This window comes from Orbicella faveolata, unplaced genomic scaffold (assembly GCF_042242905.1).
Source record: "Orbicella faveolata isolate gen_17 unplaced genomic scaffold, um_ofav_v1 contig_26, whole genome shotgun sequence".
Classification (NCBI taxonomy): Eukaryota; Metazoa; Cnidaria; class Anthozoa; order Scleractinia; family Merulinidae; genus Orbicella; species Orbicella faveolata.
In genome coordinates, this window is record NW_028301554.1 from 14,107,943 (window position 1) to 14,135,863 (window position 27,921).

General features: G+C 38.5%; 2 protein-coding genes and 1 long non-coding RNA gene across 8 annotated transcripts in view; 1 reads left to right on the top strand and 2 right to left on the bottom strand.

Annotated features, from left to right (window-relative positions):
• Window positions 1–1,394: 1,394 nt before the first annotated feature.
• Window positions 1,395–18,714, bottom strand: LOC110058812 (uncharacterized). Its single transcript, XM_020765473.2, has 17 exons — window positions 18,602–18,714; window positions 18,387–18,507; window positions 17,421–17,497; window positions 16,510–16,675; window positions 15,300–15,365; window positions 15,018–15,090; window positions 14,258–14,393; window positions 13,816–13,907; window positions 11,844–11,925; window positions 10,725–10,847; window positions 10,162–10,211; window positions 9,527–9,642; window positions 7,822–7,896; window positions 5,516–5,609; window positions 5,193–5,298; window positions 4,506–4,568; window positions 1,395–3,204 (listed from the first exon to the last, which is right to left on the bottom strand). Exons 1-17 carry the CDS (start codon window positions 18,614–18,616, stop codon window positions 3,070–3,072), a joined length of 1,590 nt encoding a protein of 529 aa, XP_020621132.2. The 5' UTR covers window positions 18,617–18,714; the 3' UTR covers window positions 1,395–3,069.
• Window positions 18,657–22,235, top strand: LOC110058796 (uncharacterized). 2 transcript variants are annotated; one of them, XR_016208886.1, is made up of 3 exons: window positions 18,657–18,911; window positions 20,717–20,840; window positions 21,577–22,235. It is a non-coding gene; the product is annotated as an uncharacterized LOC110058796 (long non-coding RNA). The 2 variants fall into 2 exon arrangements; XR_002297684.2 differs by lacking the exon at window positions 20,717–20,840 and having other exon boundaries at window positions 18,681–18,911.
• LOC110058794 (thrombospondin type-1 domain-containing protein 4-like) overlaps window positions 21,528–27,921 on the bottom strand; it is a 32,234-nt gene continuing 25,840 nt past the window's right edge. For all 5 annotated transcript variants that reach the window (XM_089295123.1, XM_020765451.2, XM_020765453.2 and 2 more), the window contains 6 exons: window positions 26,908–27,037; window positions 26,142–26,364; window positions 25,737–25,910; window positions 24,736–24,906; window positions 24,214–24,393; window positions 21,528–23,751 (listed from right to left, as the gene is read on the bottom strand). In XM_089295123.1, the coding sequence (XP_089151249.1) occupies window positions 23,476–23,751; window positions 24,214–24,393; window positions 24,736–24,906; window positions 25,737–25,910; window positions 26,142–26,364; window positions 26,908–27,037 (1,154 nt within the window). In that variant the 3' untranslated portion in view covers window positions 21,528–23,475. The remainder of the gene's footprint in view (window positions 23,752–24,213; window positions 24,394–24,735; window positions 24,907–25,736; window positions 25,911–26,141; window positions 26,365–26,907; window positions 27,038–27,921) is intronic.

Consider the following 27,921-nt stretch of genomic DNA (forward strand, 5'->3'; position numbering starts at 1 on the left):
GACTAATTGACGGCTATTTGCTCAGATTTCGATCTTTTGGGGGTCAAGACTGATAAAAACGCTTGGGATATCTTAGCCAGTGCAGTATAGCAAATACTATGGAAGGTACTCCATTGTCAGGAGGCTAAATACATATGGTATGAACAAGAAGCGGATTGATGGACTACAGTATTTCACCAATTTTAAAGTAATGTAATGTTGAAGGCACAGAAGGAGTCAGCAAGCAACAAGGCCATACAGGAGTAATGGACCGATCTTAAGGGGAGGAAAGCCATTACGTGGAAGACATTCTACAGAGAGGCTCAGTAGAAGGCATCAAGAGGCTGCGTCGTGGATCAGTAACTAATCGACTTGAACAGGAGGAATACCATTACCTTGAAGACAATCCATAGAATGCCAGAGACTGACGGAGTCACCAGGAGGCTAGGCCATGAACCAGTCGATAACCGATTTAAAGACAAAGAATCCCATAAGGGAGCGGTCATTAACTATTTGGGGGGGGGGGGGGGGGAAAGGGCCGGTATTATTTCAAAGGCAAGCCCCTCTCAGGTTAACAGCCCAAAAATCTTACCCCCCTAACATGTGAGCCCAAAAAATTGTAACCCTCCCCTGTGATAACTTTTAGCTTCCACAGCTTTCAAAATGTACCAAAAACACAAATACAGTCCGAGTATCGGTCATAATATGAAAAAAATACATTTTCAGTTAGCATACCATATCGTGCCCTTTGATCGCGGCCTTTTTAAAGAAAACTTTCATGAAATGATCTACCATTCAGTTATCCTAAAATATGATGCCGAGGTTGATTCCACTGGAAATTGCTCGAGAAAAAAACGATAAAAAAACTGAAAGCCAAACTAAAACTGCGTGCTGTTTTCAAAGCCATTTCAAAGCCAAACAAGCGATTCCGCGTGAAACCACCCCTCAACTCCAGCCAATCAGAGTGCTTTTTCACCGTGCGATTCAGCTTTGAGTATGCGATTCTATGAAGATTACCTTACACGGCTATCGTTTTTAAGCAGCGCAGTCCATGTAAATGCACCTCGTGCATTTACAGTGCTCTTGTCTGATGGTAATAAAGTTAAATTCTACGTATTTTGGTAATTCTCTCCTTGTTGGAATGCTACATCGCAGGTTAACCCTAACCTTTTGCCAGGTTTTTTCTAACAGTGGGTCAGTATTCGACGGAGAGAGGCACTATTTTGGTGAAATGCCTTCTGGCCCAAGAACACAAGACAATGACCTCGGCCGGGATTCCAGTTTGGGTCGCTCTATTACGAGTCCAAAGCACCAACCACTTGGCCACCGAACCTTCAACAGAGAAAGAAAATCTTTTCTGTTCCTTTCTGTGGATGATTTTCATCCCATCCTCGACAATTTCAAAATCATGTTGATTTGCTTTAGATATCAAGAACAGCTTTATTTAATAGAATCTTAAAATTTAAGCGTTAAAACAGGCAAGGATAGTATTACAATTGCTTTCTGCCTTTTGTTTCATGAAAGACGTCTTCTCGTTAAAAAAATAGACGCCAGTACACGTTGAAACACGTGGACTTACTCTTAGATTTACGTTATCAAAAATATCTCGTACGCTGAGAGATTTTGTGTGATTTTTCGCCGATTGAAACCATGCTGAATACAAAAAAAAACCCAGTCGACTTAAAATAAGTTACAATTGTGGAAATACTCCGTTCGCTTAAAAATTAACGTTTCTTTATGCAGCTGTACCCTTATTGATGATAAATAGAGGGAGTCGGGTAACGTGTTACATCGTTGTTGCTACCCGAGTCAGACCCCGTGATGATTCATTTAGGAGGTTACAATCGCGCAATTTGCCAGACGCAACTGATTGCATGGGAGCAAGTACAAACAGAACAGTTGTAGCCTCCCAAATGAATCATCACATGATCTGAATTGAGTGGCAACAAGGATCTAAACACGTTAGCCGAATCCGTCTACAGATCGTTTTTTTTTTCATAGACGCGCCGAAATAATCTATTTAAATTTGTCGCCTCTTAACTCGTTTGCCCACCTCAAAAATCAAGTACTCAATTTACGTCATGATGCGAAAACAAAGATGGCGAAAATCATGAATAAATACCTTTTATGCCACATTATTTAAATCATCTGTGTATTAACAAAGAGTCACCTCTATGTTGGCTATCCAATGTCCGTACAATCAAACTCCAAGTTAGTGGGGGAGGTATATAACTAGCAAAGTGGAGGCGACCCGATGAAGATTATAAACTATTGACCGGGCAAGAAGACTGGAAAATCATCAGAAAGGTGTTTATCAGAAACGATGCAGCCCTTTTCAACGTAACGCGGAAACAAAACGGGAATGTGTAACATCAACACACCAATATAGAGCAGCATGATACATTCTCTGGCAGAAACGTCTAAAAACATCGTGTTTTTGGAAAACATTTAGCGATACAAAACTCCCGCCAGCAGTTGCTAATTGTTTACGTCATCATGACGTCATAGATAACGTCAGGTTGCTTAGCAACGTCTCTGATGGTAAACTACTGGCTCAGTGACAGTCGGCTGGTTGTGTGCGGTCGAGTTGCCTTCTGCCTCTGATTGTGACTGAAAGATTCGTCCTGTCGAAAAACCTCTGATATGAAAGAATTACAATTTCAATTAACTCTAACTGGTATCAATGGTTTGTACCAAGACTCATTTTAAAATAGAAGCTCTAGGTAAGAGCAAAGTGGCCAATTCTAGAGGACGAAGAAACAACGGCTGCCTTTCCTAGACAGCCGTAATGTATTTACAGTACTACACGTATTATGACGATGATCAGCATCCGTTCCTATCATGGAGTCGGTTTTCTGCAATTTCTACTGTTTGGTTCTATCCTCATTTCTTCCAACAGTCGATAGCGTTTTTACAGATTCTAGGCATATATTGTGTTACTCTCCACAGGTTCGTTGTCATTCACCGCAACCTCTGACTTACAGCACGGAGTAAAGCTCCTAACGCATAACCGAGCTAAGGTAATATGCTCAAGATTCACTTTACATCGTCTTTACAAATGCAGTCACTGTTTGATGTACAGGTCCCGCATTATCTAGGGTCATGGTCCAACTGATCATCCGTTGACGACTCTTCCTGCGTGTTTGTGTTCCTTGGTCCATCTATGTTTGTCTCAATTTGTTGCTTCAATTCCTCCATGCCAGTTCCTTCTACATGAGCTATCGCCTTAGTAACACACAAAAAAAGATCACCCTTTAGTAATTAAAACCCCATACAAACCTCATACAAAACCCAGACCAAACCCATACCAACCCATACCAACCCACACCAACCAAACCCGTACTAAACCCGTACCAAACTCAGACAAGACACATGCCAATCTCAATACAAAGTCCATACCAACCCATACTAAACATATACAAAACCATATCAAACTCCATAGCAAACCCATGGCAAACCCATAACAAACCCGTACCAAACCCATAGCAAACCCATACCAACCTATACCAACCCATACCAACCCACACCAACCAAACCCGTACTAAACCCGTACCAAACTCAGACAAGACACATGCCAATCTCAATACAAAGTCCATACCAACCCATACTAAACATATACAAACCCATACCAAACCCCATAGCAAACCCATGGCAAACCCATACAACCTCCATTCCAAACCCACCACAATCCCATACCAAACCCATACAACCTACATTCCAAATCCATACCAAACCCATGCAAACCCATACCAAACCCCATGCAACCTCAATAACCAAACCCATACCAAACCCATACAAAACCCATATAAACTCCATATAAAACCATAGCAACTCCATACAAAGCCCAACATACAAAATCACAAAAACAAACACAAAACCCATACCAAGTCCATACAAACCCCATGCCAAGTCCATACCAAGTCCATACAAACTCCATACCAAGTCCATACCAAGTCCATACAAACTCCATACCAAGTCCATACAAACTCCATACCAAGTTCATACAAACTCCATACCAAGTCCATACAGACTCCATACCAAGTCCATACAAACTCCATACAGACTCCATACCAAGTCCATACCAAGTCCATACCAAGTCCATACCAAGTCCATACAAACTCCATACCAAGTCCATACCAAGTCCATACCAAGTCCATACCAATTCCATACAAACTCCATACCAAGTCCATACAAAACATACCAACTTCATACAAAACCCATACTAAAACCATACAAACGCCATACAAAACCCCATACCAGGTCTATAGAAAACCCATTCAAACTCCATACAAAATCCTATACAGTACAGTCCGCTTTTCCGTCTGACTGCGCGTCGATCCAGACGCATTTTCTATACATGTCAAAACTTTCCTACAAAGAGCTTTCAACAAGGGTACATTGTTCATATGTCGAACACCAGCTCCACCATTCAACAGCGGCTTGAGTGGTTGTTCAAAGGAGAGGTGAAACTTCGTCGAACAGGAATGCAATACACAGAGAAATTATAACAAACACAAACTATGTACCTTTTCGTTCCAAAACAGTTTAAATGTGGGCAGCGACGTGACTCTTTGTTGGAACTTCAACACCTTGTAAATAAAATATGAACACTGATTTTAGAGGGTGAGAGAGAAGGACGGGACGGTATACGTTTCTTTACGTTCAGCCGCTTCGGCCAGGTTAATCACCAGCTGGGACCTTATAAGTGACTCAAGGACCACGTACTTGCCACAAGGCAAATATAGACTTCACGCCTCCTTGATTTCGAAGTAAGAGAAGGAGTTTCGTTTAACCAGCCCCAGGCTCACTGGTGAAATGTGTCTACATAAAGTACTTACTTACTTACTTACTTACTTACTTACTTACTTACTTACTTACTTACCAGAAAATTCAAAGTGCCTCAGCACAACTTTAATCACCTTATTTTATTTCGTTTATTTTAATTAACCCCATCTTCAATTTTTGTGATGTGAATCAAACGTTTACAATATGCATCCACATCCCCATATGTCACAAACTTTGAATGATTTAATGAAAACTTAGACAGAAATCTGTACTCATTTATAGCCCGAAGAACAGGCGTGTTAGAGACGTTCTTGAACGACGGAAAGCGAGATCCGGCAAAAGGAGTTTCTGTATTATCCCCTAATGAACGCAGACGAAATTTTTCTTCTCAAACTAAGGCAATATGAACGCTAATGAGAGTGACAAACCTTTAACTCGTCGACGTTGATCCGTGCAAACAACACTTTTCCGTTCATTCCGTAACTAGCATTCAGAGAATCATATGCGTCTGAAACGGATCTGCACAAGGAACACCTGAAAACGACAAAGGTTTACACATTGTTGGTACATTGTCTCTACCTTTCTCAGCTTTACGTGTTGCTTAGAAACTAAGACGCCCTGAAAAGAGAGTTCTGGTGTCTTGCGCTATCTAACATTGCATCGAGGAAATGAGTAAGGGGTTGGGTGTTCCCAACGACTTATGACAGTGATTGAAGCTTTTTGTGTTTGCCATAATGAAAGTTGAACTTACCAAGAAGCGTAAAACTTGACAACAATAAGTTTGCCTTGCTCACTCAATAATTCCTGCCAATCGTCCATTTTTGCGACATTTCTTACGCTATATACTAAAATAGAAAACACATCACACATCAGTTTAGATAATGTAGTTGACAAAGACCCGTCTCAGTTACGAGTTATAACTAAAGTAAAATTCCTTCTCAAGAAAGGAGCTGATTGGAGTGGTGTCACTTACAACGGGAAGAAAGGAGAGTGATAGGGTTTAGTTCCCAGAGAAACTGCTTGGCTGCGTCGACGAGGGGCAAGTTTAACACAAATCTGTATATTAACATGAAGTTGATGAAGGAAAATGACGTCGACGTCGAGCGTCAACCCGGCTTCGTCTGGGCAGAGCTAATGCTTGAAACTTCAGCTTCGAAAATTTGTATTACCTTTATTAAGTCCTAGTGAAGTTGATAACCAGCTCAGTGAAAAATCAGAATACCTTTGCAAGAAATAGGTGTTTGGCAATCCATGCGGGGTATTTCCGTCTAATGAATGTGGTGTAAATGTTGTATGTTTCTACTAACTTGGACGGGGGGGGGGGGGGGTCGTTATGGTCGTAGATTTCTAGAGGGCCGGTACTAATATTTGGCGCAATACCCTGGGGTATAAATGTAGTGTAAAAGATCATTAAAAGGTCGCATTACACAAGCTCTGCGTAAAGTTGTTTGTCAAAGGCACATGATGGAATTCGCTCCAAAACGGTGAAATTACGGCAACTTGCTAATGTGTTTTTTATCTTGGTTATTTTACAGAACCCAAACCAGGAGAAAAAAATGAAGAAACAACAACAAACAAAACAAAAACAGTGGATTTAAATTTCACACTAAAAAAAAAATATATAAAAAAAAGAAAAACAAAACAAAAAAAACTACAAGAGAAACAAAATATACCAAGTTGGTAATCTTAAATGGATGATGTAAAACGAGACTTCGTGATGATCTCTTTGCGTTTTAATCAATTTGCAGTGAAACAAAAACGAATCCTTGTCACACCAAATGCCAATTTTTAACGTTCACAAAGTTGTCGATGGATGTTACGAAGCCTCTCGATTAAAGACTTGTAATCACGTGTCCTTAGTTGAAGCGTTGCGTATGTGTTCTGTGAGCATTTTCCCGCCATGTGATTTGGCGAGTTTGTGAACCAATCAAATCGTTTTGCAGACAGAGAACACGCGAGCAGATTTTTTCTGTCGTAACACTAGTTTTAAATGACGCAGAATATGCATTCATGTGAAATTCACTTCTCGAAATACTTGCCAAAATTACCGCCTTTCAATTCAATCAACACTCCAAGATGTTTCCTAACGTTATTGAATAGTTAGACAAAACAATAGTTTGATAAGGTATAGCGATAGAAACTTCAATGAAATGTTCTGTTACGGACGTCAACTGCACGTGGCAGCCATGCAGTCCGAGGGACATCTAAGAGTGCTGTTGGGCACGTATAAAGTGATTCACCAGCGTCATGTGTGTATGTTTAGGTATAAAGGGGTAACTTTACGATATATTAAGTCACGTCTTGTGACGCACGAAACAATCGAGGTCAAGTTCAGAGATTAGTATTTTCTGTTTCCATGCTGTCAAATTCGTGCCTTTCCTTCCAATAAGAGCCCCCTTTCTAATAAGCACACCCATAGCGAGAGTGACATCCAAGACATTAATTGACATAGAATAGACTCATAAGACAAATAAATTATGAGGTCTGATTTCTCATCTCTGAAGGTAAAATTGAACATCAGTGTGACCATCAGAGCTCCTATTGTTACAGTTCTTGAATTAAAGTATCTGTGTTGGTTTTCATGAAAGTACTGTACCACATTTCGATGTACATGTTCACAAAGAAATCAGCGCCTCGTGCCTAATTAGCGTCTCTTCTCCAATAGGTGCTCACACTTGGGCTACCCCGAGCACTCAATCGAATTCTTACAGTAGTTCCTTTGGTCTCAGGGGAAATATCGAAAAAAGATCGTTGTGTTTAGGTTAGGGATTAGGCTTACCGAATTTTAAGGCACGAAACGACGAATAATAATATCACACAAAGTGATTATGGAGGCTACCGCTGCTCACAGTATTGCGGTCATTTATTGCACCCAATGGTGCAAGGTTTGCCCAGTCCTCAAAAGCTCCTGACGGTTACAACGAGGTTTTCGTTCGAGCTCGAAGTAAGCGCGAGGGGATGGTGTCTCTAGCTCGCTAAACACGTGCTCAACTTAGAACCCTATAAAACTGCTGAACCGTGTGCTAACAATGACATTACAAAGTAAAAAAACTTTACCTGCGCCCTCCCCCTGGGTAAGCACACCTTGCTGATCGGTCCTCTGTACCACAAGTGCCGCACGAGGGGCCAAACCTTTAAATTAATAAATCAAAAATTTATATAAATACAGTAAATTTTATATTTATACACTGCCCCCTCCCGCCAGCCTCTGTGTTAACGTCCACTTTTGCGAAGTAACAAGTTGCAAAACTGTCTTCATCCAAGCCAACCAAGTCAGTATGTTCTTCGCAAAGACTTGAAGAAAGGTTACAAAACAGTTTATATCTTTCCTTCACATTTAGTTGAAAATTTTCGTCACCATCTCTTAAGGTCTTTAGAGGACGGCTATGAGCTGTACCAAGGTGTATAACGCACGTGTACAGCCCTTGTTCTGCACATTATTCTTCGTTTCAGTTGAGACGTTTTCGTCAGCGTTCCTATCGTGGTGTCGTCGCCACTGTAATTTTAGTGGGTTTCCAAGCCATTTTTGAGCATTTGTGGTTCAAATTTATGCAAAACGTAAAGAAATCCTCATGGAATTTGCACGTGCTAAGTTCACAGTGGTCAAAAGCAGAAATTAGAGATCCACGGCAAACGGCTAGAGGTCACGTCACTTTTGAGGTTTTCGACTCGCGTTTTGAACGTCGAGAGGTAGGTTTTTACGTAAGTCATTTACCTCAAGTTTTATTGTCTTGAATGTTATTTTTTACCACGTACAAATGTTGAAATCGGATAAACCACCCGTTTTTCTACGAACCGGTTGGAAATGTTAGGCAAATAAGCAATTACCTAGCCTAGTCTTAATTCGCTTGTCAACCTATCTCCTTGCTCTACAATGCAAACAAGAGTAATACTTCGAAGAAGCAAATCTACGTGGACTAAAAAATAGCTGAACGGCTTAAACGAGTTACCGTTAGTACCCTGAACAAGCACTAGGGAGCTTGAGCAACGACAACGGCGACGCCGAGGACGACGCCTAATCAAAAATGAATTTATATTTTACCATTGGCTCTAAAAATGTGCTCAAGCTAAATTCCAAATGGAAATACGAAAAATTAGTCGTCCCCCTTTCCTCAGACTACTCAGAACGTGATCATTTACGTTGTTGTTTTGCAGAGGACAATAAAGAAATGTACAAAGATTTATAACGCACGTGCACAGCCATTGTTCTACTCATCAAATCTTTTGTTTGGTGGCGTCTCGATCCCGTCGTCGTCGTGGTTTGCTTAAGCCCCCTATTAAGAGGACAACACCTTTGTCTTTCCCTAGAATTGTCAACAACGGAAGTTTATACAATCGGGCGTTTAAAGAAGCAAATTATCCGCCATGAAACAAAGGTAAGCTTCTGACCAAAATTAAGCGTAAGCTTAACTTAGGACTTAATCTTTTTAAAATGAATCGGTAAATTTTGTCATTATTGAGTAACGGATGGCAGGTGACGAAACAAAGGAAGTACACCTATCCAAGTGAAAGATAAGAAAGTAAAAGACTGTAAAAAATAAATGGATAATGATCATCTTCCTTGCAAATAATTATGTTATAATCGTCCCGAAGTTTCAAGTAACCATATAAGCGTAAGTGTAAAACATGTGCGGGGGGAAAACTGTAAACGTGAACATCACAGGAAAGGGTCTATTAAAATTCATATTCTTATAAGGTGAATTATATAAAACACATGAATATCGGTCAGGAGAGTTTGAATGTAATCTTACTACTGTTTCACCTGCTGATTCTAAGGTACTCTCCATGTCAGAGATTCTTCTTTGCGGAAACAACGTCATGAGAACAAAGTCATCTTGGCTTAGGCTGTCATTTGATGGCAAGTGATTTTTTACTTCCCTAAGAAAAACAAAACAATAATCAAACAAACAAAAAAAAGCCAATTAAAGTTAGTAAATCAAATATTGATTTTTATGTCTCTCTCCTTCAGTGGTGAATTTTCATAAAGTATTAGTGAATTCGAAACTTCAACATCAACCTTCCCCAGGGCTCATTTCTGGGCAGCAGATATTTTGAACTTTCAGCTAGGTCAAATTCCCCTCCCACAGGCCAAAAATGGTGTCCAGATGCCCTACCTTAGGGTCATACTAGGCGATCAAATGCCCCTACCCCCGGTACATACATGGTAATAATGAGTAATACAAAAGAGAAAAATCATCCTTGAACAGTGCACCTGCTTTGAACTTCCTGTAGGTCGCAGGTATTGTTTATAACAGAAATTGGGGGGGGGGGGGGGGGGAATTTCACAGCGCTCTATAGATTATTTTGTCAAAAATAGTTTTCATTTCATGTAAAGTTTGTGTGAAAATTCCAGTGGACAATAATGACATTAGCTGATTAAAGGTGCTAGTTACTCACTGATATAATGTTTGAATTGTTGTGTTGTTAGGAAGACTAAGCAATAAGACCTGAAAAAAAAACAAACTAAGGTAAAAAGGGAAACAAAAATTTGTCAGCCAATCACTCACCCAGACTACAATGTTGACTGTTTGTATATTGTCAATTGATCTCTGGGTCTTGTTTAAGAGAAGAAAAACCAAACTCTTCAAGAACATGTAATCATAATCATTATAGTTTTAGATTTGACAAAATTATAACAATGTTCATTGTTGTATTCTTGGTTCTCCACTAACAAGAATGTTTAAAAGAAAATTATGTGCCTTCACACTTCATTTGATCTGGTAATCTATCAATTCTACATGTAGGTCTGAGTTATGTGATATTTTCTTTTAATTACTACACACTAACAGGTACAGTGTACATGTGCTGGTGCAGCATTTCTCATAAAATGTTGCTTAAATAAGTAAATATCATTCCATCAACAGGGCATCAACGTTTTGCTTGTCTCTCCTTCAGGAGCCATGCCACATATAAATCTTTCACAATGAAACTGTGTGACAGGATATTGACATGTGTCATACCTGACCATCGGGAATTCTTATTCTTAATTCCACCATTGGCAAATCACTATTACCACTCTGTTGACCAATAATGTCCTTGTTTGATGCTTCATCTGTGTTCTCTGTAAGTTTTGCATGTTTTGCCTGGTAGTAAGTTATATAAGAGCATTACTTTGTGCATACATTTACTTCAGGAAACCAGCTCTCTCCAGTTTGCTTTTAATACTAATAATTTGAGACATTTTTTCCTGAGTAAATATTTAACAATACACTGATGGTGTGCCAGACAATGCATATTGGAAGGGTGTGGGATGACATGCAGGTTAAGAGCTGTTATGTTGGTAGTGTATGACCTGCATGACTAAACCATTAGTAGTGAGTGGTTAAAAGAAAAATGCCTGCCCTACCAATTAATGTATCAGTGGTTTGTGAGCTGATATTGTTTTAGCTGGCATGTGGGTAGTGCATGTCATCTGATGCATTAAAATATTAAGTGGATATAGTTTTTGTTTGTCAGTCAAGTATGAGTGGCACAACATATACTGTAGTTTACTGTCTCTATAAGGCAAAACTAGCAGATCTTATCTGACCAGTGGTCCTTTGTATTAGTCCTTAAATCTTGCAAGAAGGACAACTGGACCAAAGTATTAAAGATCTTGCACTAGTTCAATAACATAAGGGAAAAGATAAAAACAGCAGCCAAAAGCTGATAGCTAACTGTTGACCATCTGTTGACCTCTTGTCAACTGATTGTTGGCCAACTGTTGCCTAACTGTGGTCAGTTAATTATACCATGGAACCCTGCCTTATGGCCACCCTGTATATATGGCCACCTTGTTATTACGGCCACTATATTTTGGCCCAAACAAAAGCTCAGTCAGTCATTTTCTTATTTAAAGGACTCCTTTAATATGGCCACTCTGCTAATATGGCCAGATTTTTGCGGCCAGTTGGTGACCTAACGGGGTTACATTGTACATGATTACAACATGTAAACCATATAAAGTATACAGCCCCAGTCCTGACCTTGGCGTACTTTATATTTCTCTTGTGTTTGTTTCAAAAAAGGCACTCTATCAGTGGTCATTAACTGTACAGAAAATTAGAATATTTTCTATCACTAGTAAGTCTTGATCATACCTTTTCTAACTTTTCATCTTTTTCATCCTTCATATCTTTCAACAAATTTTCCTTATGAAGTTTTTTCCGTTGCTTTTCCAGCCTGCAAAAAATAGATACAGGTTTATCAACACTTCTCGAACTCATTAATAATTCATCACGTTTAAACAAAGGAGATCATGACTGTGACCATGTTTGGATATCTGATCTTTTAAAATTAGCACAGGTTTTTACGATTTTCTTTCTCTATCTTCTCCTTAATTTAAGTTTTGATTAAGAAGATATATCAAACACTCAAGACAGTGTTTGACCAAATTTCCAAACACCTCAAAGTTCGTCAAAAATACCCCCGCTACACATCATATTTTCAGCTCTCTTCTCAGTGTTTGGAAATGTGGTCAAACATGGTCTTTTGTGTTTGATGTATTACTTCAATAACCCTGATGGCTGTCAATGACTGGATGTTTTACAGATATTGTATGTTTGAGGTCATTATTCCATTTTATTATTTTCTGACTTGATTCTTCATGAGGTCAACATGTGAGAACAATGCACAACTTTATGAAACATCCACAAAACAATTATATTATTACATGAAAATAACTTTATAATATGACTGAATTCAGTTATGGCAGGGTTTAAGGTAATTCCCCTGAAATAAAACTGCACATAGATTTTTGTTCAAACTTTGTCCAATGAATATTTATCATATGAGAACTTTAATTATAAAATAAAAAAGGGGGATGCCCATGCTCGTTAAGGAGCAGCGCGGCATTGAAAATGTCCCATTTTAGCATTATTTAATGCTTATTACAAGAACACATTCCAAGTTATTGTAAACTCTTTGTGAGCCCAGACTCATGAAAACACGCCTCAAACTACAGTCAATACTTGTGTTGGACACAAATAAACTTTTTAAGTTTGATTTTGACAGACAGCTGAATCCTTGTTAAAATATTGGAACCAAATTGCTTGCCACAGCTATCAAACTGCAAAATAGAAAAGACTACAGTGCAGCTGCTATTTTCCGTACTTAATATTCAATTTTCAACAAAGAAATCAGATCAGTTTTTTCTCATGCAAAGCTAATGATTAGTTGATTAAAACGACTGGAAAAAAATTTGGGGTGCCCGAGCTCATTAGTGAGCTATAGTCATTTTTCAACTGACAGAACTCAATATCAAGGCAAATCCGCCATGTTTTCAATGTGTGTGTGCACAAACACATGCTAATGACGCCATAAATTATGTGCAGTAAGGATGCGCAATGCAATAGGTGAATCTTTGCTGACATCATTGTTTATGTTTTTCCTCATAAACATACAACTTTGCGCATAGAAGGCATCACGCTAGACACAATTTTGCTAGAAAAACTTAAAGAGCTTGTGAAACTTAGTAAGTGATGAAATTTTTGGCTCTTTGGGTGTAATATTCGAGGGGAAATTGGCTTTCAAAAACATCAAAATTTCTGTGTGGCAAAAGCGCTAATGAGCTCATACATTCTTTGTAAAATTTTGAGCTTTTAAACCCTCGTCGCACAAAAGGTATTTGATACATCGCACTCAAATTCCTTGGGACAGTTAATCATGCTGTGCCCTTTCAATATTCAGTATTAATCTCTTTGTAGCTCCATCAGAAACTGTTCACTTATGGTAATGAGGCAAATATTGTAAGCAAAGATTCTCCTATACTGGGGAATGACCTTAAATCAACTTGGTAAGTCAAAACCTGGAAGTGATCTGACCCTTACCACTCTCCCCTCTTGTTTATTGTTACCCAACATGTTTGGGAAATGAGAAATTTAGTAGGAATTAACAAGCACAACAATGTACACATAGCATACACTTGTAACATGAGGAACGATACAGGATGTACTGGTCACCAAACTAGGTTAGAGGAGGAATGGATGAGTCAGTCTTTTGTGCTTAAACTTATAACGATATCTAAGAAAATGACACTAGTTAAATGTACATGTGAAGGGGTTGTTGTCATACTTTGCCTCCTCAATCGCCTCCAGCCTGAGTCTTTCCTGAAACTTGTGCCTCTCATCTAGTGTTTTTTGGAATCTAGATTGCACCGGTGTGGGCTACAAAAAATAAATTAATAATGAAATGCTTGAATTGCATTGCATTGAAACAACATGCTTGATTATAGACAGGGTCACACACCTGTTTAAATTAATACTTAGCTGTACAATTGACATTATCGCTTGAACAAATCTTCCCTCAGAATGAAATGACAAACTAGGTCGATAAGTGTTTCTATTTTATTCTCTCACAAATTTGTTGTCCATGACAAAATCTATTCGCATTGCAATTGATATTCATCCTAAAACATGGCACATGAATTTCTACAAAATTAAACCATCATTACTGGGTTGGATGGTTTGATATACATCTATAACAACTGCTTGTACATTGTATATGCCTAACTTACAGCAGGTGAAGAGCTACTTGCAAGTGAGTGCTGACTGACACCATGTGCGTCACCTTGCAGTACATCTGTAGCTACCACTTTAGTCCCTGATTGCTGCAACTTTATTGAGGTTGCTTTATTAGGATTCTGGTTTATCCTTGTAGGGTGAAATTAAAGACACAAGATGTACAAGTAATAATTGGCTATTTCAAGTGAATACTAATGTACTTTGGCAATATAGTTATAGAGATCAGATGCTTTGTATGTATGTGGTACTGTATGTAAACATGACAATTTGTGGGTTTTATGGTGGTCTAATGGTAATAGAGCACATTGTCCTGTGGATTGAGTATTCCAGGTTAGAGTGCAAGCCAGGTTCATTGAGATGTTTCTTTGGCAGGACACTTCACTTTATTTATTACTAACTCTTCTCTCCACCCAAGAGTATAAAATGCATACTGCTAACTAAAGTTGAAATGGAAACCTGCTGGGGCAGGATAACCTTGTGGTGGAGTACATGTAGCATCTCATCTATGGGGAGTAGCGTTAGAATAAGCGCTAGCAGTGTGGACCATATACATAAAGTATCAATCCAGTAACTAAAAGTAGTTTGACAATGGTTCCCTTTCTGAAAATTTCATCACTCTAGCAATGGATCTATTGATCAATCGTTCAATCAGTAAATTATCACCATAATTTTTGTCCTACCTATTAAAAATGTGTAAATCTTTCAAAATAGGTATTCACCAGAAGACTTTGTAGCGCATTAATCAACTCTTACCAATCAATAGCTGGCTGAATCCCCTTGTTTTTAGTCGCAATTAAAGCAATCTCTGCGACAACAATATCATAACCTACAAGCAAAACAAACAGTATTCCCCTGTTACGTTGGACACACCTTTCAATCTTCTTGCAGGTCTTGTCTCAGAAAGCACTGTGAGACAAGTTGCATAAAACATTGCATCACGTACAGGACTAAAAAACCGAAAACAATGACCTTGTTTTAGGTGCTACAACAAAAAAGATAAATCAAATAAATATTGTAAATTAATGGTGAACATACCCATTTCTTTCATGTAGGAGAGCAAGGTAAGATCTGCCTTCACATCTTGATCAAACAAACTAGAGTCTAATCAATGAAATATCAGTAATTATAATGCATCAAATATTTCCACTTGCATGAGATTGGTCTAAACGTGTCATGTGACTGAATACGCCCCAGCTAAAACTGGGGAGTATGGTTTGCCTGGGTGTGGTCATACCTCTGCAGGGGGTGGTTGCACTCTTCCCAGGGGGGTGGTTGCACTCTTCCCAGAGTGGCTTAACTGCACTGGTCCACATGCAACAGCCAGCTCTGACATACATGTATGGCTCCTGGAAGTTGCAGGCACTGCAATGACCACACCCTGGGCAACAGTGCTCACTAGCCATGGGAAGCAGCCCATTTAGGGGATGGAAATCTCCAAGCCAAAACCTAGGGGGCTAGTACTGTACCTGTCAGCCTTACAAGGCAACTACCTAGGGAAGGAAAATCCCGATAACACACCAACCCTCCCTACTGCCTGTTCTCACAACAGATAATATTCATGGACAAAATTAATATCCAAGGGTATTAATTTTCATGCCAAATGGAGGCTATTGTTTATTTACTACAGTAAATATTATGACTGCACTCAGAAAGGTTACACCATAACATCATGATTTACGTCATGTCATGATATAAATCATTGCTTCCCAGATCATAGAAAAATCTCTATAAACAGGTGCATGTACAAGGTACGTGTACACGTAGAGCAAAATCAATAAGAAGAAAAAAAGAGACCATGTAGTCTCATTGCTTAACTGCAGCTGCCATAAGATTAAGGGACAAATGTTTCTATTTTACCTTAAAAGATATTAATTAAAAATATATGCTAGTCTGTACCTTGTAACAGAAGAGGTCTAGGGGAAAATTATCATGGAAAGGAAACCTACATGTACATGTACACTTCTTGTCAGAGGGTTGTATACTAAGCAATATACGGTGTGCAATCTTCAGTATACATGTACAGAGGTTACAATCTACAGTGCACAGTGTACATGTATAGAGGTTACAAATCCACATGTGTATACACTGTAAAATTGACATAATTTGTACAAGAGTGTGGCCTGGGCCATGAACAAGTGTCCACTGGTAATAAGAGTTGCCACTAAATGAGAGAAATAACCCTAATCAGAGGATTGTGACCGTGTATTAAATACCAGTAAATTGCTTATACTGAATAACATCTTACCTTTTTGTGTATTAAGCTTGAGCACACTGCTAGCCTGACTTGTATTTGAAGAAGCGCTGGTAGCATGACTTGTTTGATTTGATGGTAAAATACCAAGAGCTTCATCAATCAACAACTTGGCTCCATCTAGTTTTATAGAGGATGGAAGAACCAAAAAGTCACCTTCCTGAAACAAAAGCAGACAGCACTATATAATCACATTACTATATCCATGCACTGCATGTAAAAAAGGTAACTGTCAGACTATATCTATATATAGTCAAATCCCACTTTACAGAGACCTACTATATAAACTGCTGGATTTACCTTTATTTAGGAAATAGAAAACATGTACCGTGTTTCTATCGAGTTATAGAAATACAAGTGGAAGTTTAGTTCTCCCAAACTCTCACAAGTGTTTCTATAACTTGATAGAAACACAGAGAACTATTTCTTTTAGAAAACACCGGGACGAAAAAAAGAAAAACAACTTGTTTACTTTGATCATCAAATGTAAATTCTCTTTGCTTGCACCATCATAATGTCAACAGCTCATGTTAGCTCTGTGTTTCCATTGAGTTATAGAAACACAATTTTTAAGCAATCAGCATACGTATTTTCTTAGGACTGTTTTCTACTTAATATTGCAAAAGTCTGAAAGTTTATGTGGACTTGGGTGATTCAAATTGTTCCAAGCTTTTTCAAGCATTTTCATCAAACTACTTGCATGATTTAATAAGAAGCAGTTATTTTCCCTTTTCTATTCAACAAAATAACAAAACATATACATACAAACCAACAACTACACAAGTACACATATATACATAACTATGAATGCAATTGGTGCACCTTTACTACAATCAAACATTTTGTATGGAGAGTTGTGACATCAGAAAGAAAAATACTTTGTAAGTTATACATGAAAATTAAACCTGCTCAAATCCTGAAAACAGCAAAAATGTCCTTGCTTGTTCCAGCTGCCAGATGACTGTGTTAAACTTTGGATTGCCTATAATTTAATTTTAACAAGAGAAAAGCTAATTGAACACTGGCTATCGATCTTTTTCAACATCAACGAAAAAGGAAAATTGATGTAATTCTGAATCAATCATGAACAGTGAAATCAATAGCTAAAAGTACAGTGTACACTCATTTTTAAATGAGCGTACAGAGTCCATTTAAAAATTTGTCAAGGCACCACTGTGATAGGATAATTATACTGTGATGGTTCTGAAAGCCCAATTTAGTTTTACTGACATTTTCACGCCACAGAAACCGGAGGTACATGTATTAGTACCAGCACTAATGACCTACCAGTTGGCTCATCTGATCTCTAGTGGTAAATTTAGGGAACTATCCCGGTTTCCAGGCCCCCTTTTTAAAAAAAATATATATATATATGCAAAAAAGATGAAAACTCATTAATCCTCCTTTTCCAGTTTTTCAAAAAAAGCCCCAACTGCACTGGACACTCTTTTTTTTTTGGCATCTTCTGTGTGGACCATCCCTACCCTTATTTTGAGTACCTTGGCTTATGTGTAGTCACACAACAGTGTAAGTCCTCACTGGATCACTGATTCATCAGAGCCGATGGAGCTCATCGCAGATATTAAAGGCTCGCCAACTCTTTTGAAATCAGCTATATTTATGATGCGTGGGACTTACACATGATTTTTACAGCTGCATTTGACATACACAGAACAGACTGAAGCTCATGTGTCGAGCTTGGGGTACCTGTGTCCGTACATGTGCGTATACATCAATAACACTGAGAACAAGATATTACTGCTATGCCAGTATAAATGGGGTTATAAGGAGAACGTTCTTTAATAGAGGCTTTCTAAAAACGCTTAGATAGCAATTTAACTTACAAATATCAAACGTTTTAACAAACTTACTTATTCGAATTTTTCTGTATTTGGGATTCACTGGATCTTTCACTATGTTGTTCACATAGACTTGTATCAAAGAAAGAGCATTTTTGGCTTGATCTGTATCGGAGACCGATCTAAGGGCCTCCTATAAAGTAACAAAAACATAAAAACTTTAACAATAATTATAATATTCATCGAAGCCCTGAGTTTTCCTCACACCGTGAAGGAGGTAAACGTACCAAAGCAGCCTCCATTACTGAGCCCGCGTTGACTGCGGTGTCTGGTAAAGAGCATGCGTTTTACCTCTTAACCCACAAGAAGAAAGAACGAGCGCAGACGAGACCAGTGTTAGAACGCTCTGTGAAAATTTTGTTTTAGTGGCGGACAAAAGCGCTTTTTTTCGTTAGAATGGTATGAATATCGTGCATCCTTGTGCCAGTATTTCTGTTTATCTGGCACAAGTTCATTCAGCCGCTGGTCGACAGATGGTATGGGAAACCGAAACTCGAAAGTGGCACAGCAGATGGGAAACTGAATTCCGACGAAAAGGTGAGACTACTCTAGTCGACTCCAGATACATGTATATTGGCCTTGAAAAACTTTGATCTTGGCTAATGGGAGAATTAGACATCAGCTTGTCATTCGAATTTACATTTATTTCTTACTGTCTTTTACCAAATGCTTACAAATCGTGCATGGATGCACTACATGTAGGGACAATTATAATAAATTTCATCATACGTGATTAATCTTGGCAAAGATATGAAATGCATTATTTATATTGGCTTTTTTAATCATCTTGAATGCTTTAGAATCAATTGATTTCAAAAGTCAACATGTTAATGTCGTTTTCAAAAGGCCCTTTGGCCTATATATTGCCCATAAATCTTATGAAATTAAAAAGGCATATTACAACCTGTACATGTTCATGTACTTTGTGTAATTATTGCACTTGTTCTCAATTTGTATCATTACGTGATTACATAAACGAAGCTTCCTACTTTGAATATTTGTTGGCACCACTGATTAAATGCATACTTTTTACAGAAGAAGCCAAATATCACTTAAGGACATATCAGTGTACACTGTACTTCAGTCAATTATTGACTGCCTCAAGTTAGTGCATTTTCATGTTGAGGCTTTGAAAATAAACCCCTTTAAAGTATGCATTTCCTGAAAGCTTAATAAATGAAGAATTCAAATATGCTTTTTTTTAAAAAAAAAAAAAAAAAAGAACAAAAGGTTAAGAAATTTTTCATACATGTAATGAAGCAATATTGACACCTTCCCCTTTATCAAATTTGTTACATTCCTCGACTATCATGGTAATGTGATTAATATTGGAAATGATTCATCACATGTTGTCCTTCGAAAGCATGTCTCTGTCAAAGATCACTTTGTTTTCTTTTTATACCATTCTAATGTTTGATATTTGAATACTTGGGGTATCCTTTGACAAAGTCCTAACTTTCAAACCAGATAGAAATTAAAAGATTGGAATAACACTTTTGAAGGACATCTGTCTCGGAACATTCTCAGCCAAATTTCGGCTAAATCTGTAAAGAAGTGGCTGTAAACGCTTTTTCCTGTACAGCAGTTTTTTGTTTCAATATACAGATCTACTTTTGTTTGTTTTAAGTAGCTGATGACACACAAAGTGTTGGATTTAATGATGCACTGACAGATGACTCGGAGGATTTGCTTAGCATAACTTTGGTGTTGATGTCAACCTGCATTTAGCAGACATCAAAATGATAGAAAGAAGATGAATTTGTAGCAAGCTAAATGGCATAGTCCGATGCAAAATCCACGGGAGCAGATGCTTAGAAAAATTAAGTCACCATGATCTCTCACCGCCAAATTGGCAGCATTTGAAGTGTGAAGCAGCCACTGGATCTTGTACTGTTTTGGCTTGTTCCCAAAGCAAACGTGGATGATAATTTGTGAAGACATCAAAATAAAAAAGGGTGAATAAAAGATTTAAATGAAGAAATTATGGAAAACTGTAGATAACCGTAGAATCAAACTGCAATTGTGTGAAAGGTCGTAACTATGAATGTACTGAGAATTCATTGGCACTGTCAGGAATTTGTCAATGCTCTGTCAGCTGTAATTACAAATTCAGTCTTTATTTCTGTTTCTTGGAAACCAAAAAAGCTTTTCATTGCAATTTTTTTGAGAAAGAAAGACCACAGAATTTCCTAGCTAATGATTAAAACAAGGAAAATTCTTATTTCTGAGAGAAATTGAGGTAAACTGATACTTTACATGAGTGGTAGATTGCCAAATGGACAAGATTTGTTGTAAGATCTAATACATTTAGAATGAAATATCACAATATCTTTTTTATACAGTGGATTATTGTAACCCTGGTGTCAGCACACAAATTGCCCACTGTCTGGTCTGTACCCAGGTGTCAGTGTACAGTAGTGTCTCTGTGAGGATGGGTAATTGTTGCAATGACACAATCGCAGTAATGTAAGTCTTGCAGCTGTCACGCATTAGTCAGTCATTAGCTCGTTCATATCACGGTCCAGCTAAATTTTTTTACCCTTATTCCCTCCCACCCTTATGGCGTTGGAGTGTTATTGTCAATCCAGCTTTGTATCAGCTTTGTGACAATATGACAATAAATTCCTTGTTTCCAAACTTGTGGTTGTGGTTAAATGTAAACAATTCATGTTAACCATAACCATTAACCATTTAACAGTTAACCATTTAAACATAACGAACATCTGCTGAGCAGTTTCATCCACAAAGTGATTGTAATAGCAGAGGTGTTAGTGGCTTCTTACCATGATTTGTAAATTACCCTCTACCAATTGCATTTTAGTAGTTTTAGTGTGGCTTTATGTTTCATTGTAATACAGTCAGATCTCTTCAGAAGGGACATTGAAGGGCAGAGCTGAGTGTCTGTATAATGGAAGTAGAGACTGTACAGGGTGAATTCTCATTTTTCTGGGACTGAGTGTACATGTACAAGTGCAACTGAATTCATTTTGTCACAAGCGTGGGATGAAAAAGTTTGACTTCCCTGCAGGTCCTGCAGCAATCAAACCCAACAGTTGAGCTACAGGAGACTTGTACAGATGAATGTCTGTAGGTCAGTTATCAGGCTCATATGTGTGACACATCTCTCATGCTGCTGAGATCAATAACGTGAAATGCATAAAACATGCCTTTATTTGTTCACAAGTCTTGTTCTTTTACTTAGGAACTACAAGATGTACCCAATGGTGATCTAAAAGCAGGTGTTTTACCTGCTAAAGAGGTTGCTGTAGATGGCCATGACAAGTCTGAATAGGAACTTGCAGTATTCATGAACTGGTCAAGTCGATCTGAGAAATCTTTGTAAAACAAGGATCATGAAGACTTTTGATAAAATCCTGAACATAGGACAGTCAAGAGTTGGAGGAACAAGACGCTTTGCTTTGCAAAGAGAAAGTGGCAGTGGCATGAGCAGTTCATTTAACTACAAAGAGGATAATGACAAATTTATGTTCAACTCACAGATATTTGATATCTCTAGTACATGTACATGTACCACACTGTATACTAAAATTAATAATTCTGATAAACTGCACTTGTAATTTATGCATTAGGGGTAATAATTTATTGCATTTATTATGCATAAGAAGACATTGGTAATACAAACTGAACAGTGTCCCACAAATAGTTTCCTGTAATTGAATAATATCATCGTACATGTAATGGTTTTTAAAACACTGTTTAAAAGAACAGTGAAAACAACCTACTTAGTACATGTGTATGTGTTTTAATATTTATTTATTGTCTTAAATTTGTCTACATCATTCTGACCAGAGGTGTACCGTTTCTTAAATTATCAACATAAATTACAGTTCATAAACAGTATCTCTTGCTCTATTTTATGTAGTTCTCTCTCATCCTTGTTACTATATGTATTTAAATATTGCATTTGGAGGTTCTCCAGATCATAAGAAACATCCACTAAATTGTACATCTAAATTGTACAGCTGTTCTCTTCCATGTAGAGTTTTATAAATGCCTTCAAGCGATTTCAGAAAACCTTTTTTAACATCAGCTCTTCTGAAGTACGTACCAAGGTACATTTCATCAAACATGTATAATTACTGTGTATAATGCACTTTAAAATCAGTGCAAACATTCAACATTGTCATTAGTTGTCAATGTGGACAGACTTAAACCTTTACATTGTGATCTCCTGGTTATCAGGTTGTAACTTATACATGTACACAATTTATGTATTACACGGCAAAGATTTGCGGGGTCTGCATTCTACTGAAAACGTTAATTTGATTGGTTAAACCATATTTAGTTCTCATCACAACTAGTTTCAATTATTTATTGCTGAATTGTTGTAGCACAAAACAATATGGGTAACTTTTATTCTACATTTAGATACTTTTTGATGAGTCGCTTTCTAGGCTTGTACATGTGTATATAGTATTGAAACACGAACAAACAAACAAAATCAACCACAAATTTTTGCGGATGCAGTACAATGATTTTGAATGAGAAAAACAACCAGACCGAAGAAGTTAATAGAACATCTAGTCCATGGAAGGAAATGTGCAAACAAAACCAGCTTCATTATTTCTGAAAATAATGTTAGCAAGAGTTTGGCTGTGTGTCTTCAACTCTAGATTTGAAACCCTTTTGGGCTATATTATACAAATGTCAAATTAATGTATTTTTAAACAAGCTTGATTGGGATATAGGGCAGTGTCTCTCACTTGTTAATTCCGTATTCATGACCTTAGCCAAAGAGTCTTCCACTTTGACCTGTTTGTTTTATAGGGATATATAGTAGATTGTTTCCTTCTGTACGAAGGCAGATATTGGAGTATATGAGGCTGTTTGTGAGTACCATGGCCTGAAGCCTCGGCTGTAACGACAGCTTTGTTCAGTGCTTTGAATTGACAAAGTTCAAATGAGCTAGCACATGTACATAGAGAATCCTTTGTCTTTTGAAAGCTTCTTTGTATTATCATCATCGTTCTGTAAATGTAATCTCTTCCGCTGCCAGCACTAAATCTATTTCAGAGATGTGTCGATGACCAATCATTTGACGGACAAGTAGCTGGTTTACAGATACGAGTCAATCTTCATTTCAGTGCCTTGCACAACTGTTACAACACATCCTGCGGTAACCTGAAAACTGGCAGAAGTTTGCTTGTACAACATACATGCACACGTTGCCGGTGTAAGAGTCTCTGCAGTTCTGTTTTCTCGCTGCTTTTCCAGCTGTTGTTGGACAAGGAGTGTTACTGCAACGTTGATAGTAATATGGCTTGTTCTTGGAATGGCACTCTTTAGATACTTGTCCTTTGTCATTGAGGCACGTGACGTCTCGGAACTGGTTACCACCGCCACATGACCTGGAACACTGAAAAGTAGTGGATACTCTTTTTTATTTGCGTGCTACTATAGCGCGTTGCCTTTACGCCCATAACATGAATTTATGCTAGGGACAGTCAAGAAAAAATAACTGAACTAAAGTAGACTACAAAGTAAAAAACAAGCTGAACGTTCCCTGAGTTGTATATACCTGGAACATCTGTTCGTTTCTAAATTATGTCGAGTTTCGCGACGTTGATGCTCTGCCATCATAAACCCTCTTCCGCGTCTGAGGTCTCGAATTGTCTTTCCATCCACGATACATATATCAAAAGGGCACTTACTTGTCATTCAGAAAAACAGCATTTTAATTTGATGTTTAGGCATTCCTTGATAGATTCTTTGCAATCTTAGTTTATACACGTAGGTACTCGCGTAGTTCAGTAGTCTAAACTAGACGACACTACCTTTATGGTAGGAAATCACAGTGGTTTAACAGCTGAAATCGTACCTTGCCCCACGCTGTGGTGAACCATTGTGGTGTACATGAGTCATTTCCGCATGATTTCACTGTAATAGGTTTGGAGTTCCGTGGACAAGCTTCGTCAGGAAACTCTTGGTACATACCTCCAACCATCCCTGCACAGAACACTGATCTGAGCTGAGTGCCTGTTCCACACTCAACTGAACACTGTCAAGTGAACGTAACGCATCAGTGTCAAGATATGTACGGCTGTTGGTTTTTCAATATTTGTTTTACCGTCTTGCCTAAAAAGCCCTTATTATTGTCCGTTCGCCATGTTCAACTACAGAAGTGAGGATCTCATTTTCCTTGCTAATAAATCACTAAACCTCGTAGAGGGACTTGAATACGGTAATGCCTCGTTGATAAGGCAGTTTCCTTTGCATTTCACGTCAAAATGACGTAAATGACTTTCCATACTAACAACTTACGTAAAGCAAAAGCAGAAGAATAAGAAAATCCAAAGCTATATGCTCATAACTGTAGAGAAGTGTTTCGGTGCTGTTTTACCTTACTCCATTCTGATGCCACCCAGACTGCCTGACATTTGCCATTGTTGCATGGTCTGGTCGAACTTGGTTTCTTGGCATGAGAACACTTGTCTGACGGAAGGGCATCACCACCTTTTCTTCCACAGAATACAAGTCGGCTTTGTTGTCCTCTACCACAAGGCACTGAACACTGTGTGAACAGAGATATGAGTTAGAGTAAGCAGGTCGGATTAGGGAGAATGAATGGACTGAAGGAGTTCCTGAGACAAAAGGAGAGGTATACAAAATTGACCGAATGAGACCCCAGTAAATCATGAATCTATAAATGATTGAATTGCATGACAGAACGGACTGAATGTGCAAAAGGAAACCGAGTGAGACAAAATAGAATTGACTGACCGTTGGAGTTAATGAGAAGATAGATGAATTTTCGAATTGTGAATGCACCGAATGAGATAAACGTGTATAGGATGGTCACTGACAAACGACGAGGAGACTGGATAAGTAGCATTTCATGGCAACTCTAGTTATTTTCTTTACATTGGTGTCGTTACAGCTTTTGAGCACCGTCTGTCTGAGTAACTGACATTACGTTAAAATGTTTTATAAAATGTGGTGTGCTTCAGTTGATGTCCTGGTAACGTGTGTCCTAATGTGAACGGCAGCATGTGTTAGACATTTAGAGAACGCCTGGTGGAAGGCTTAGACGCGCTTGCGGAATCGGAGACTCTAAATGTGGGGTAATGTTTTTTGTTAATATACACTAGACCTAGGGATTCTGCAAGAAGGAGATGTAAACAGTGAAACAGCGTGGACAGTGGAACCAGACGGGTAGACTCGGCCCGTAGGCACTTTAACGTCCTAAGGGTGTCCACTTATAACAGATTCAAACGGTGTTAGGCCTGGAAAATTGGCAAGACTGCATGCAGACTTCTGGGTAGTCGATATGCCGTCGGTTTATTATGATAGTGATCACGGTATGCTTTGTTTTGCAATTGGGCATGTATACTGAGCACTCACTTGAGACCACTTGTGGCTTACAACCCAGTCAGTTTTACAGGAACCAGCAAAACACGATTCTGTTGTCGGTGGCTTTGGATTGTGTTCACAGAACCTTTCATTGACTGTGGTATTTTTGATATCCACACAAGACACGACTCTCTGTTTGACTCCTTTTTCACATGTCACGGAACACTGTAGAACAAAGTTAAAATAAGTTAGCGGAATTAGATGGATCAGGAAGTAGTTGAGAGAAAAAATGCAATCGGATTTGCGTCGGCGAAGGTTTAACACTCGAAACGTCAGCCAGCTACCTATTGCGGCGCTTAATTGTGTTGCCCATGGGACAACTCCGAAGAGTTTTTCGCTATATCTAAATGTTCAACGCCAGAATTTGCTTTTGAAGAAAAACTGAAAGTGACGTGCCTTGCTCCACTCCCCGACTGTCCAGTTTGCCGGAGGAGGGCAGGGCTGTAAGTTACAGTTGCGGCTGGGTGCAGGTCTCTCCCACTGGCGACAGTAGCTGATCGGTAGCATCTGCTGTTTCCTGACACCATTATTATCAACAAGCTGTTTACACAGAAGACTTCTGATCTGCATACCGGCTCCACATGTCTTAGAACACTGACCCCACTCTCCTGGTTCCCACCTGCATTGAAAATGGGAATTTATTAGTCCAGACAGACAGCGCTGTGGTTAGAACAGCCTCACAAACAGGCTCTCGGATTCTTCAATTTGGCTCTAATTTCGGACTTTAATGACATCCCTGGCAGTGCTAGAAACCAAAAGCCTTCACTGAGGTGAATTGTTTTAGTTTTTTTCAGACGTAAATTTGTGTCAGCCCAAACCACACCAAGATTGACCTCTCCGGTGAAAAACCAAATATCCGTGTGAAAGGAAATAGTAGACTTGTGCACGCAGGCAAACAAACAGTCCAAAAAGAAGAAAATCGTTCGATGACTATTTTTATTTTCGGTGATGCGGCATATTTTTACATGGTACTTTTTCGTTCTTCCTGTCAGGCAGAATCATTTAACACAGAAGATGTCTATCTCTCAAATTTTAGAAACGTCACTCACGAGCAGTTTCAGAAGGCAAACTACTGATACTTCTTGGTTCAAGCCATTTGCAATGAGTATAGCAGGAGAAGCCCAGCCGGCAAACGGAAAATATACAATTGATGTTAGTTTACCTTGGTGAACAAGGCTGTAGGTTACAGACTCTCTGTCGTTGAGCTGGTTTTAAGTTCCATTGACACAGGGACTGTTCAACAACTGAGTTATCAGCTGATGTAACACACTGGTACACCGTTGTTTGAACGCCTATTGGGAAATACGAATTTCGTCAGTTAGAGAGTCAGTATCCTTCGGTTTGATGTTGTTTGAAGTGAGAACTCAAACGTTGGAATAAGTTGTTCTGACAGTTACAAACAAGTAATAATTGAAAATAAATCATGTTTACGAATGGTCCTACATTTTTACCATTTCTCGATCAAGAACGTATCACAAACACGTTTGGTCTGAAACCGGAAACGTCAAAATTTGCACTTCAAATTAACTATTGCCTTCTCTTAGCTCGACGTCATATCTGGCTAGCCAAATCTAAAGAAATGTCCCCTAACTTTGACCATTATCTACGCTTTCTGAAATCAAGGCTCGAGTTGGAGACAAAAAGCGGCGATATGGAAAAATGGGAACCTCTTGCAGAATATATACCTACTGATAGATAGCATCACTTCCTCTGAAGCGTTTGCAGCTATCAACTTTGCCAACCATCTCGTACATACGCTGTCACCTACGAGCTTTTCACAGCAATCTGCTCTTTATCTTCGCTCGCACATACTAGTAATGCTATACGTAATCAACCTAACAATACACTTGAAACACTTGTTTCGTTTTCTTCCCTTTTGTACCATCTTCATTGTTGTTGTTGTTGTTTTCTTTTTATTGTAATGTGTTAGATTTATTTTTGTGGATTAAAAGGTGCTGTATACACTATTAGTGTGAACATTGTAAGTATAGTACTGTAAGAATAATAAGTTTCGTCTAGTACAATAGTTAATGTCAGCTCTGTAAGTAGTTATTCCCAAGTAGTATCTAGTACTGTAATCATTTATTCTGTGTCCTGTGAGGCAATAACATTAAAAAAACAAACAAACAAACAAAAAAAAAACAAACACGTTCATCACATTTCCAAACGATAAAAA

Coding starts and splice junctions, on each gene's coding strand:
- LOC110058812 (XM_020765473.2), bottom strand. Junction 15,366..16,509: donor CAAGCTTAATACACAAAAAG/GTAAGATGTTAT, acceptor TTCATTGATTAG/ACTCTAGTTTGTTTGATCAA. Junction 9,643..10,161: donor ACAATTCAAACATTATATCA/GTGAGTAACTAG, acceptor TGTTTTTCTTAG/GGAAGTAAAAAATCACTTGC.